The sequence below is a fragment of the Zingiber officinale genome, chromosome 10B (assembly GCF_018446385.1).
Source record: "Zingiber officinale cultivar Zhangliang chromosome 10B, Zo_v1.1, whole genome shotgun sequence".
NCBI lineage: Eukaryota > Viridiplantae > Streptophyta > Magnoliopsida > Zingiberales > Zingiberaceae > Zingiber > Zingiber officinale.
In genome coordinates, this window is record NC_056005.1 from 44508346 (window position 1) to 44520956 (window position 12611).

Sequence of the window (12611 nt, forward strand, 5' to 3'; positions counted from 1 at the left end):
TAGCTTTCTTTAAAAGGCTTTGTCTAGGCGGTGGTGGTTGCTCCCATATCCAAGAAGGTCATGTGCCTCGCCATGCAGTTCTGGAAGCCAATTTTGGAAATTAATATTTAATGAAATTAATAACATAGGTGGATTTGGATCAATAGTGTTAAGTTTCGCTTGTGATCCAAATCTAAACCATCAAGAACAGATAAGTTAAATTTGGAATCAATGATGTTAAGTTCCGTTTGTGATTCCTAATTTAACTTCTAAAGAACACAATAGGTTATTTAAGGAAAGGTTCGACACTTGTATAAAATTTTTGTACAGTGGAACCGGTACGTTTTTCCTAGGACTAACCAATAGGGAATCTCTGGCTAGGCCCTCCGACACTCAAGTCAGTCCTCTCTTGTTCTAGGTGGGAAGAAGAAGAAGAAGTACAATAAACTGAAATGGAACTAGGGTTTCAGTGGTGGTGTTGTGCGCGTACCTAGCCAACGGAGAGGATTCCCCTTTTTATACCACCTCATATAACCTCCGTGGTCATGAGGTGGACCCTGGTTTGTTAGAGTTTGTTATCAGATGACATAAGTACCTGCAATAATAGTTTAAGGAATCTTTTTTGCCTCTCAGATATACCTTCTTTGTTACCTAGTGCACTTACAGAAGTTTCTAGAAGCTGTTTCTCGCCAAGTTGTCATATGATCATATATTATTTTCATACATCACATATATTCAGTTACACTGCTCCTTACTGGTTATGTTTATGAGATTTAATAAATGTGAGTGCCCTTATGGTCGGTCAGATTTTTCCAAGATGATTTCATACTAATAGATTTATAAAGGTGTGTATTGATATACCCGCCCGAGATTGTATTTCCGAGCATATTATGCCTATGTCTGACCGAATGTTTCCAAGCCGGGTTCCTTTTGACTGTCTCAATTCGTATGTCTACTTGATCGCCCGAGATTATATTGTCGAACGAGTCATATATACGCTCGACGGGGATTATACTACCGGGCGTATCATATCTATGTTTGATCGGATTTCCCAGTCGAGTCCCTCCTGATCATCTCGGTTCGTATGTCTGCTTGATCGTCCAAGATTATATTGTCGAACGAGTCATATATACGCTCGACTGAGATTATACTACCGGGCGTGTCATATCTATGTCTGACCAGATGTCTCCCAGCCGGATCCCTTCAGACCGTCTCGATTTGTATGTCTGCTCAATCGTCCGAGATTACATTACCAAACGAGTTATGTGTATGCTCGATCGAGCTTTTACTACCGAGCGTATTGTACCCATGTCTGTCCGTATACTTCCAAGCCGAGTCCCTTCTGACAACGTATGTTGGCTCGATCGTCCGAGATTACATTACCGAACGAGTTATGTGTATGCTCGACAGGGCTTCCACTACCAAGCGTATTGTGCCTATGTTTGATCGTATACTTCCAAGCTGAGTCCTTTCTGATAGCCTTGGTCCGTATGCCTGCTTGATCGCCCGAGATTATACTACCGAGCGAGTTATGTATATGCTTGGTCGGGCTTCTTCTACCGAGCGTATCTGAACGCGCAAATCCTTGATCTGTTTTAGTTTAACCGGGCTTATATACTCGTCCGGACGTATATTTTCGATAGGTGTTTCATGCTCGATCGAGGTTCCCCTACTGGGCGTAGGTGTGCTTTGCTAATACTTCACCCATTTGGGTTCGTCCAGCACTATCTGCTTGGTCGAGCTTTGTCTGCCGAATATGCCTACTCAGATCGTGCACCCCGCTAGTTTTATCCCGGCCGGTTTATATTCTTGAGCTAGATTTGCCTACTGGGCGCATTCATCTTACCCCAGCCTCCCTACTTCTTCCCTCTTCTCTTCACATCCCCCTTCACATTATTACACGGACTCCACTCCTTTCAACCCATATCACCCAGAAAAGAGACCCAAAGATCCAAGAGGAGCAAATGTCAATAAGTTTATAGTATATGAAAATCCTTTTTTTTTTCTACACATGTTAGTAACCTAGAGAATCACTATCACTCAAGTTTAGACTCTCTCCAAAAATTAGACAAATCAATTAATCAAGTTAATTTAAATCTAAATAAATATAATTTAAAATCATTTAATAATTTTGAAAGTTTAAAAATTTATCTTAAGTGTTAGAAAATTAGAAAAATAAAATAAGATTTTAAAAGATAAAATTGATAAACTAGAAAAAATTATTGATAATTTTATTAACATACAAAACCTAGACTTTGGTTAAAAGTCTAAATCAAATTTTAAACTCTACAAACTAAGTTATAATAAAGTATCTTTCAATTATGAAATTAATTAATAAAAATAATAACAAATTTAAACTAAAAAAAAACTTAAAACAGAGATATTATGATTTAGGGGAGGCACCAAATTAGCTGGTACATCTAAAATAATAGTCTACTCGACTAGGTAATTAGGACTAAATTAAAAAGATAAGTTGACTCTTGTCCAACTTAGTACCAAAGTAGAGCGAGATGATAATACATTAGGGAAGCTTGGTCTAGGGAGTTAAGTAGGGTAAGACATATCCTACTTGGTCTACTTAGCTAAGTGGAACTAACCAAAGTTACTTCATCATATCCTAGATTAGTTAGACCAAGACATATCAATAGAAAAATTAAATGTTCAATTTCTTAAAAAGGCTTTGTCTAGAAGTGGTTGTTACTCCGATACCAAAAAAAGCTCTTGTGCCTTACCATAGTCTGGAAGTTAATTTTTGAAATGTACATTTAATTAACTGACAGTTAAACCTGAAACTAACATAAAGTCAAACTATCTTTAAATAAAAATTCAACTAACTCATCTTACAAAACTATAAGAATACCTATGTTTAAAAATTTAGACTAAGTGAGATGATTAGATCAATAGAATTTAATTTAAAATTGAAATTGAAATTAAACTTAAAACCTAAATTAAATTAAAATTAAAATTAAATTAAAATTAAACTAAAATTAAAATCAAATTAAAATTTAAATTAAATTAAAAATAAATTTAAACTTAACTTAAATTAAAACTTAAACTTAAATTAAAACTTAAACCTAAATTAAAACTTAAACTTAAATTAAAACATAAACTTAAATTAAATTTAAATTTAAAACTTAACTTAAACTTAAATTAAAACTAAAACTTAACTTAAACTTAATATTAAAACTTAACTTAAATTAAAACTTAAAATAAATTAAATTAAATCTTAAAATAAATTAAATTAAATCTTAAAACTTAACTTAAACTTAAATTAAAACTAAAACTTAATTTAACGTTAAAATTAAAACATAAACTTAAATTAAAATTTAAAACTTAAACTTAAATTAAAACTTAACTTAAACCAACTTCACTCCACTCTAGGAGCTTATCTCAACTTACCCGCTAAACAATCTGGTCATCCAGACTTATTTGGACTTTATTTTCTCAACATATGATCAACCTGCTAGGACTTCTTGATTTGATCTTTGGTCCTCCTAACTTATTGAATCCACCTTGCCAAATGTTTAGTCTACCTGACCCATTTGACTTTCTGTCTGGTTCCCACCATTTGCCGAGACTTTCGTTGCCTACTATCTAGTCTACCTGACTTAGGACTTTCTAAGTTTGCATCCTACAATCTTGATTAATTCATTAGATCACAACAAGATTTAACTTGAATAATTAACAACATCAAAATATAGGTTTGATTATGGTGCTCCCTACACCAATACACCATTCCTGCCCCATCGCCTTTGATTTGGACATAGGTCATTTTCTCTGAGAAGATGTCTTCGCGGTTAAGAATTTTTTTTTTTTTGGCTTTAGATGGGTAAAATGGGAATTTAGACCAGGGCAGGCTACGCAATTTGGGCATTTCCAAAATGCCTATACAATGTGGGGAAAACGTAAAACTAACTACGCACTTTGGTAAATCGCCATTTTTTGTAAGATAATGGAAAAGAATAAGGTCCACACGATAAAAGATTTGCATGATCTTATTTTTGGGTCAACTCTTCGGATTTCATAAAGATCTCGTTAGTTATGGTTCTAATGGATAGAGCCATAAATGACTCTCTTTTTAATATTTTAAATTTATTTTTAATTATGTATGTTATTTTATAAGATCTACTATGAATTAGAAAATTTTTAACCATATAATGTAAAATAAAATTGCTAATTTTTTCCCCTTTTCCAACTCCCACTCTCTATACTTCTCTCATTCGTTGAGATTGCAAAAGAAAAATCACATCTAACACTAGCATGATCTGGTTGGTGTTAACTATGCTCCATGCTTGATTCAGTTCAAATGTTGCACTTGTTCGTGTTGTCAAATCAAAATAGAGGATTTTATTAGCAATAAAGAGTCATATATTTCTACCATTTTACTTCCTTGATAGACAATAATTTAACTTTTATTTAGATATATTTATAGTCATAAATTTCTTGATTTTTCTTTTGTCTTTATTATATCATTTACAATTGTTCTGATTTAAATGATAAAAAATATGATTTTTTTTTGTGCTTAAAAAAAACTCATTAAATTATTGATATATAATATTTGATTTAGTTTGGCTCCAATTTTCATTTTTTAGGGATTATATTAAGTTTTATCATTTTGTACCAATATTTTTTATTTATTTATTTTTTTGTGTTTAAGGAATAATGATGATTGGAGCATAATTCTTTTTGCCACGTTATTTCCTTAATTTTATTCCTGTTAGACATAATTTTATTTTTTTTATTTTAAAATAATTTTAAATACACTTGCTTATATTAAATTATGTTTCAAAAAATAAATAATTTAATAATTTTATTAATAAAAAAATCATTATCAAAATTTAAATATACAAAATTAATTAATAATTTTACCTCTTACAAAAAGTAAAAATAAATAAATTTTATATAAAAAATACCTTTTAAAATTTGTATTTTAATTTATTTTTTAAAAAAAATAAACTCAGCCTTGCATAATGAAAAAGGATGATAAATTTTTTTGTAAATAATGTGCCTAAATTTAGTTTCGCCTAAGGCATCTTGAGCTGGCCTAAATTTAGGACTGTTTCCATTGAACAAACGAACAGAAAAGTATTCTAAAAGGCAAAAAACCAAAGACTCCCTAGCCTCATCACTAGAACCTATGAGCTACCATAATATTACAAGAAAACAAAGTATGAAGGAATTATTGATCTCCAAATCGATCTCCTCTCGTCAAATGATATTTCTTGTACCGCTTAAAGCTCGTCGTGTGAGTCGTCATCATCCTCGGCATCACCTCCTGGCGCACCGCCGGATCTCTGATACACTGCAGAAATGATGGGGTTGCAAACGCTTTCCACCTCCTTGAGCTTCTCCTCGTAGTCCTCTTTCTCGGCGCTTTGGTTGTCATCGAGCCACTCGAGTGCATCCTTCAGGGCTGCCTCTATCTTCTCCTTCTCTTCGCTCTCAAGCTTGTCGGCGAGCTTGTCCTTCTCATTGATGGTGTTCTTCATGTTGTACACGTAAGTCTCCAACTGGTTTCGGGCATCAATCTTCTCCTTCACCTTCTTGTCCTCCTCCGCGAACTCCTCTGCCTCACGAACCATTCGATCAATCTCTTCCTGGCTGAGGCGACCCTTTTCGTTTGTGATGGTGATTTTCTCGGATTTGCCAGTGCCCTTATCTTCTGCCTTCACATTCAGAATACCATTGGCATCGACCTCGAAAGTGACTTCAATCTGGGGTGTGCCTCTGTGTTATCGTCGCAGGCAAAGTTAGTAGCAAGAAATTTGAAAGATGAGAAAGCATTTCTGAATAGCGTTAAAGAAGACAAACCTTGGTGCCGGTGGAATTCCAGACAAATCAAACTTCCCAAGCAGCCTGCAGTCCTTTGTGAGGCTTCTCTCGCCCTCAAAAACCTACAGTGCATCCCACCCCCGGTCTCGTTACAAATCTTAGTAAGAATTGAAGCAGGGAAAGGAGAGCAACAACCAAGAAGAAATCCGGTGTTACCTGGATGGAGACAGTAGTCTGTTGATCTTGGTAAGTTGTAAAAACTTGAGACTTCTTGGTTGGGATCACTGTATTCCTTGGAATCAACTTAGTCATCACTCCTCCAACAGTTTCGATGCCAAGGGTGAGTGGAGCAACATCCAGAAGAAGAATGTCTGAATGCAAAATATCACACTGTTAGAATTGAGCATTTAAGATAGACACTTGAATAAATAATCTTTGCAGACCATGATAGTACCTTTGGTTTCTTCACCACCTTCTCCACTGAGAATGCTTCCTTGCACGGCTGCACCAAAAGCAACGGCCTCATCAGGGTTAACCCCCTTGTTTGGCTCTTTGCCATCAAAGTAATCCTTGAGGAGCTGTTGCACCTTGGGAATCCTAGTGCTACCACCGACAAGAACAATCTCATCAATTTGATGCTTCTCCAGTCCTGCATCTTCCATTGCTTTCTTCACTGGCCCCATAGTCTTCCTGAATAGATCATTGTTCAATTCCTCGAAGCGGGCTCGTGTTAAGGACTCAGAGAAATCCAAGCCATCAAAAAGTGATTCGATCTCAACACGGACTTGGTGCTGGTTACTCAAAGCTCTCTTGGCACGTTCGCTCTCCCTCCTCAATTTCCCAAGAGCACGATTATCCTTGCTGATGTCCTTCCCGTACTTCTTCTTGATCAATTTAATGAAATATTCCATTATTCTCTGATCGAAGTCCTCACCTCCCAAATGAGTATCACCATTTGTTGCCAGAACTTCAAAAACTCCATTATCGATTGTCAATATACTAACATCGAATGTCCCACCACCAAGGTCAAAAACAAGAATGTTCTTCTCGCCACCCTTCTTGTCCAGGCCATATGCAATGGCGGCAGCTGTTGGCTCGTTGATTATTCTGGCCACATTCAAGCCAGCAATTACGCCAGCATCTTTGGTTGCCTGTCTTTGAGCGTCATTGAAATAAGCTGGTTCATAAAAAAGAATGGAAATTAGATTTCTAGGATAAAATATGGTAGCGTCTTTGACAGGAAGGTACAAGAACTCTGCACGCACCAGGAACGGTAATCACAGCATCCTTAATTTTCTTTCCGAGGAAAGCTTCTGCTGTCTCCTTCATCTTAGTCAAAATCATTGCACTTATCTCCTCAGGACTAAAAACTTTTACTTCCCCATCCTTGATTTTGACTTGGATGTAAGGTTTACCATCTTTGTTCACTATTTTGTAGGGGACAAGTTTCATGTCCCTCTGAACTTCTTTATCCTCAAATCTATGTCAGGAAATGTTTAGTTTTGACTAAAGAAGAAAAAAAAAAACAATATATTACACCTTAAGAAGAGCAAACTTACTTTCTTCCAATTAATCTTTTGACATCAAATATAGTTCTTTCTGGGTTCACGGCTGCCTGATTCTTTGCAGCCTCACCAATCAATCTCTCAGAATCAGTGAAAGCCACCCAAGATGGTGTAATGCGGTTTCCTTGGTCGTTGGCTATGATCTCAACATGACCATTCTTGTAGACACCAACGCAAGAGTAGGTGGTTCCAAGATCAATCCCGATAACTGTTCCCAACTTAGAGGCTTCTTCTTTAGCAACTGAGAATGCAATCAAAGATCCTGCAAATATATTCATCATATTAACAAGCCTTACTTATCAAATAGCCAACTTTTCATGGTAATGGGCAAAAATGATTCAACTCCATGATACCATTATTTTCAAGCAGTCCAGTAAAACACTAAAGGGAGATGCTAAACGTCAACATGGTATGGACGTGTACGAAGACAGGTATATTAATAATTTAACAAACTCAACGTAAGGAATACAGACTCCTTGTATATGTTGCCTAAGAATGCTTCAAATAAGATACCAACTATAACTCCTAGCGGAGAACAGAGTTAAGACATGTCCATCGGGCATGTAACAACGTTAAAAAAAAAATCTGAAGATGAGTAAGAATTATTAACAATAGTAAAAGGCCTTGAAATTAGTTGAGCGACGATAAAATTAAGATATATTTCCAAGCATTATGAGTTTCATACTTCTATCCAGAAAAGCGATCCATCGAATCTGACAGAAGTTAGCTCTATTTGAAGAAATTCCACTATTACAACAAAAATGAGTAAATCAGAACCAGTCAGGAAGAGCAACCACCGGAAACATATTTGTGCTCGATTCTATAAAAAAAAAAAAAAAAAAAAAAAAAATACACACATACGCTCCGCTCACACCGGATATGATTAACACGAGATCGTAAATCAAACCAATCTGGAGTTAAGACTAATCTAAAGGAAACCCAATTAGGATCCCCGCGTTCATTCACCACAATCAAGACCTAGGGGCCGAGATTAGAGCAGCAAAACCAAATCAGAAGTATAATGCGACACTAGATCAGATAAGAAACGCATACCAGCGAGCAGAAGACCCAACAGGATCAGGGACCCGCGATTCCGCAGAGATGAAGCCATAGACGCTTCCCTGGAGCTTCCTTTCCAACGAGAACACCAAGAAAACTTGATCTCCCTCTTGATCGGCCTCTCTCTCTTCTGTATCTCTCTCGGTCGAGTGATCTGATAATTAACGAACCCAAAGCGGCCTTTATAATGGGCTCTGAGTCGGACGGTGTGTGCTAGTTGGACTCGTTTCACCGCCATTGACGGTGAAGACTACATGTCATTTCGTCGACGTGGACCAATCATAACTCGAGTTGCTACTCTCTCGGCCAATGGCATACGACCATGTCGTTGCGACGACGATAGCCGTTAGACGTGGATCTGACGGGCCAGAGGCGATCTCTTTGTCGCAAAGAGAGAGAGAGATCAGGTACCGGTCGGCGGGTAAAGTGGGACCCATTGAGATTTTCTGGAAACTCTGTGGCGTTTCTTGATCTTTCAGGATTCTATGGCAGCCTGGCAGGGGAGGTCCGTCTTTGTAAAATGTTGGCAATTTTGAAAAAATTATTGGATAAAATAAAAAAAATGCCCTTATTTTTATTATGTCTAGTATAATTTTTTTTTTAAAATGACATTTAATTCTATTTTAAAATTATCTTTAAAAAAATTATTTAATGTAATTTTAATCAGAATTATTTTAATGTTGATTAAAATTATTCTAATTAAAACTATTTTAATTTGATCAAAACTATTTCATTATTATTTTAATTTATTTTAATATTTTTAATCATAATTATTATAATATTAAATAGTTTAATTAAAATTATTTAGTGCAATTCTTTTAAAACTGCCATAAGGATTGAGATATTTTTAAAATTTAAATAAAATAAATGCCCCTTTAAATATTTTTTAAAACATATTTGATATGCAAAGGGAAGCAGATAAGGATACGAATCAAAATACGTGTAGTAGAAAACTAATATAAAAAGATCTCCCACTTTAATCTTCTATACCGTGAAATTTTTTTTTCATTTTTTTCATATACGATACGGCGTAGTACAGATTGCATCAATATTCAAACTACCGAGTTGATCCAACATCCCGACCTGAATTGGTCCAATCTTTGACTTGAGCTGGTCTGACTTATCAACATGTGCCAACTTCCCTACCTTCCAATCGGTTAACTCCCGACCTCTCGACTTGCCACTTGTCCAACCTTCTGATTTATCATTAGTCTGACCTCCTGACATGCAAAGGGAAACCATAGTTATCATAATGTGACGGGACATGATAGTAATCAAAACGCGAAGGGAAATAATTGTTACCATAACACGTTTAGAGACAGTAGTTATAATGATGTTTGATCTGGTGATAAAAGTCATCCTCTAGAGGGTCATGATTACGATAAAAGTCAAAATTTAGACGGTCAATATTTCTATGTCGCTGTTCGGTCGGACAATTTATTCATCCGATTGAGATAAAGAAGTACCGATTAGATATCACTACAACTCGATTAGGCATCGAGCTTCCGACGCTTAAAACAGAGATATACGTCGAGCGGCCAGCTCGCTCAGACTTACATCGAACCTCGGAACCGGTGAAAAAGGATCGCAGCATGACAACGGAACTCTGACAGTGGAAGGTTGGTTGTGCGGCTACTACGCTTGACCAAAGGGCTAGACCACCCGGACGGCTAAAGGTTGGTCGAGCGGTCATCCCGCTCAGCCCGCTAACAGACAAAAGGAGGATCAGCCAATATCCTCGTGGGGAACTCGCGCCACCGACAAACGGTGTGGTTAGCAGCATCGACAAGCAGATGATCGTACGGCGGAAGCTTCCACTGTCATGTCAGGGATATGCTCGGGTCATTGAGGTATGGTCTCAGGAACGCTTTCCTGACATGTCTTTTCAGGGGAAGCTTTGAGAAGCATGCACGCGCTTCCCCGAAGCCCTATATAAAGGGCTCCAAGCTTTGACGGAGGAAGATATAATCTTTACTGTAGCTACTGTTACTCTGCTACTTTGTTTCCTTGCTTCTTCTACATCACCGATTACTGACTTGAGCATCGGAGGGTCATTGTCGGGGAACCCCACCCTGGCTCGGCACAAACGTTGCTGTGATTGCAGGTCTCTCTGACTCGGAGTCCACCAACAGTCAACAGGAGCGCCACGCCCCCCAGCATTCATCGCCTCGACTTTCGGACAAGATCAAATTTGGCGCCGTCTGTGGAAACACACCTGTATCTGAGCCAAGAAAATGGAAGAAGCTGAACGACTTCACACTGTGACGCTCACTCAAGAAGAACTTGATATGCTCGTACAAGCTTGAGCAACCAAGATAGTCGAGCAACAACAGCAAAAGGTGCTACCCGAGCGACTGGCGTAGTGAGCAGCATCGGCATCCAAGGGTCGAGCGTCGCAGGAGGACCAGTCGGAACAACTCTCCATCTGGGGACAAAATAGAGGGTCGATCGGCACGCAAGGAGAAGCACCCCCCGCGCTGATACTGTTGGATCGATGAATTCACTAGAGGGGGTGAATAACGATTAAAAAATATCGTAAAAATTCGAGTCAAGTGCACAACGAAAGAATAAAATGATCAATGCTAACAAGAGTTGTTTTACTTGGTTCGGAGTCTTTGTCGACTCCTACTCTAAGGCCCGTACTCGTTGAATGCTTTCGTTAGGCAATTTACTAGCAATTCGAAAAGATGATTACACAATTTAAATTATAGGAATGCTAATAATTAAACAATACCGACAATAATAAGGAAAAGAAAAATAGTACTTGTCGGAGAAGCCTCGCAGCGTTGCAGGAGCACAGCACAGAAGAGCAAGCTTTGGAAGGTCTTGTTTTGAGATGATTCTTTGCTCCAGGGTGCATCCTTCTTATATAGGAGGCTCCGAGCGCTCGAATTCCTTCCGGGCGCCTGGAGTGTGACGTAGCTCGTCCAAACATGAAGCTCCACGTGGTGACGTGGCGAGGGGATAAAGTTTGCATCCCGGGCACTCGAATCCCTTCCAGGCTCCCGGATCCCTTCCGAGCGCCCGGATCCCTTCCAGGCGCACAGACCTCTGTTTTCCAGCGACCTGAACGAAAACGTTAGTCCAAGGCAAAATGCAAACTACCCTGCAAAATAAAGTGTTAGCACAGTTTTAAAAGGAATAGTACAATTATAATAGTAATAAAAGCAGTAATTAGATTTTGTCTCGTCGAGATCGGAATCTAATCACGATCTCAACTTAGATTTCCGAAATGGATCTAAGTTGGATCGAGGCCTAATGTTCCCTTCCCAGGAACGCGTCTTCACAGTCACTCCCCTCCAGTGACTTACCTTAACCTACCTGCCAGACGTTCGGTCAGCCCTTCGACCCGTCTGGACTTCGTGCTAGCTATCAAGTCAGCCAATCGACCTAGCTGGACTTCGTGGCAAACATCTGGTCAACCCATCAACCAGTCTGGGCTTCGTGCAGCTATCAGGTCGACCCGTTGGCCTAGCTGGACTTCGTGTTAGACATCTGGTCAGCCCGACGACCAATCTAGGCTTCGTGCCAACTATCAGGTTGTCCCGTTGACCTAGTTGGACTTTTCCTGCATACTTCGTCAAAGTGTTAGATCAATATGAAACTGACTTAACTTACTTTGTCATTTATCAAAATTTGAGTTAGACCGTTAGTACTAACCGCACCAATAATCTCCCCTTTTTGATGCAATGACAACCTGAGTTAAGTTAGTGAACAAATATGTAAGTAAAATAAGTAATTATAAGGTTTTTAAGTTAGGCTTGTTTTTGTCACGCCCCCAAAGGCATCCCTACCGAAATATTTCAGCAGCATCTCCCCTATACCGGTGACAATCTGAGACATACATACAAAATACGTCAGCCACATACGGCTGGAATATACACACAATCATACAGTTAATAATGCAGCTCACATGACTAAAACATAGCATAACCACGTAGTTAATAATGTAGCCCACTCGGCTGAAACATAGCACAGCGAAAATCACAAAATAACGAACATGAAACGAACATAACAACTAACTGCGAGCCGACTCGTCTTGACACATCATCACCCAATCAAATACAAGATACCACAAAACAAAACTCCATATAAAAGAATACACAAATACAAGAACAAGTACAAAACCAACAATGCGAAAGGAAACACTAACGAAAGGAGAAGCTCGATGTGACTTGGGACTGGCGGACAGGATCTCCAGGTGACTCCATAAATCCTTTACCTGCTACCTGACGA

At 38.2% G+C, this 12611-nt stretch overlaps 1 protein-coding gene across 1 annotated transcript; it reads right to left on the bottom strand.

Annotated features, from left to right (window-relative positions):
* Positions 1-4950: 4950 nt before the first annotated feature.
* Positions 4951-8554, bottom strand: LOC122029409 (luminal-binding protein 2). Its single transcript, XM_042588380.1, has 7 exons — positions 8370-8554; positions 7311-7578; positions 7017-7231; positions 6206-6928; positions 5968-6122; positions 5791-5873; positions 4951-5706 (listed from the first exon to the last, which is right to left on the bottom strand). The coding sequence occupies exons 1-7, from the start codon at positions 8425-8427 to the stop codon at positions 5211-5213; spliced, it is 1998 nt and encodes a 665-aa protein (XP_042444314.1). The 5' UTR covers positions 8428-8554; the 3' UTR covers positions 4951-5210.
* Between the last annotated feature and the right edge of the window lie 4057 nt (positions 8555-12611).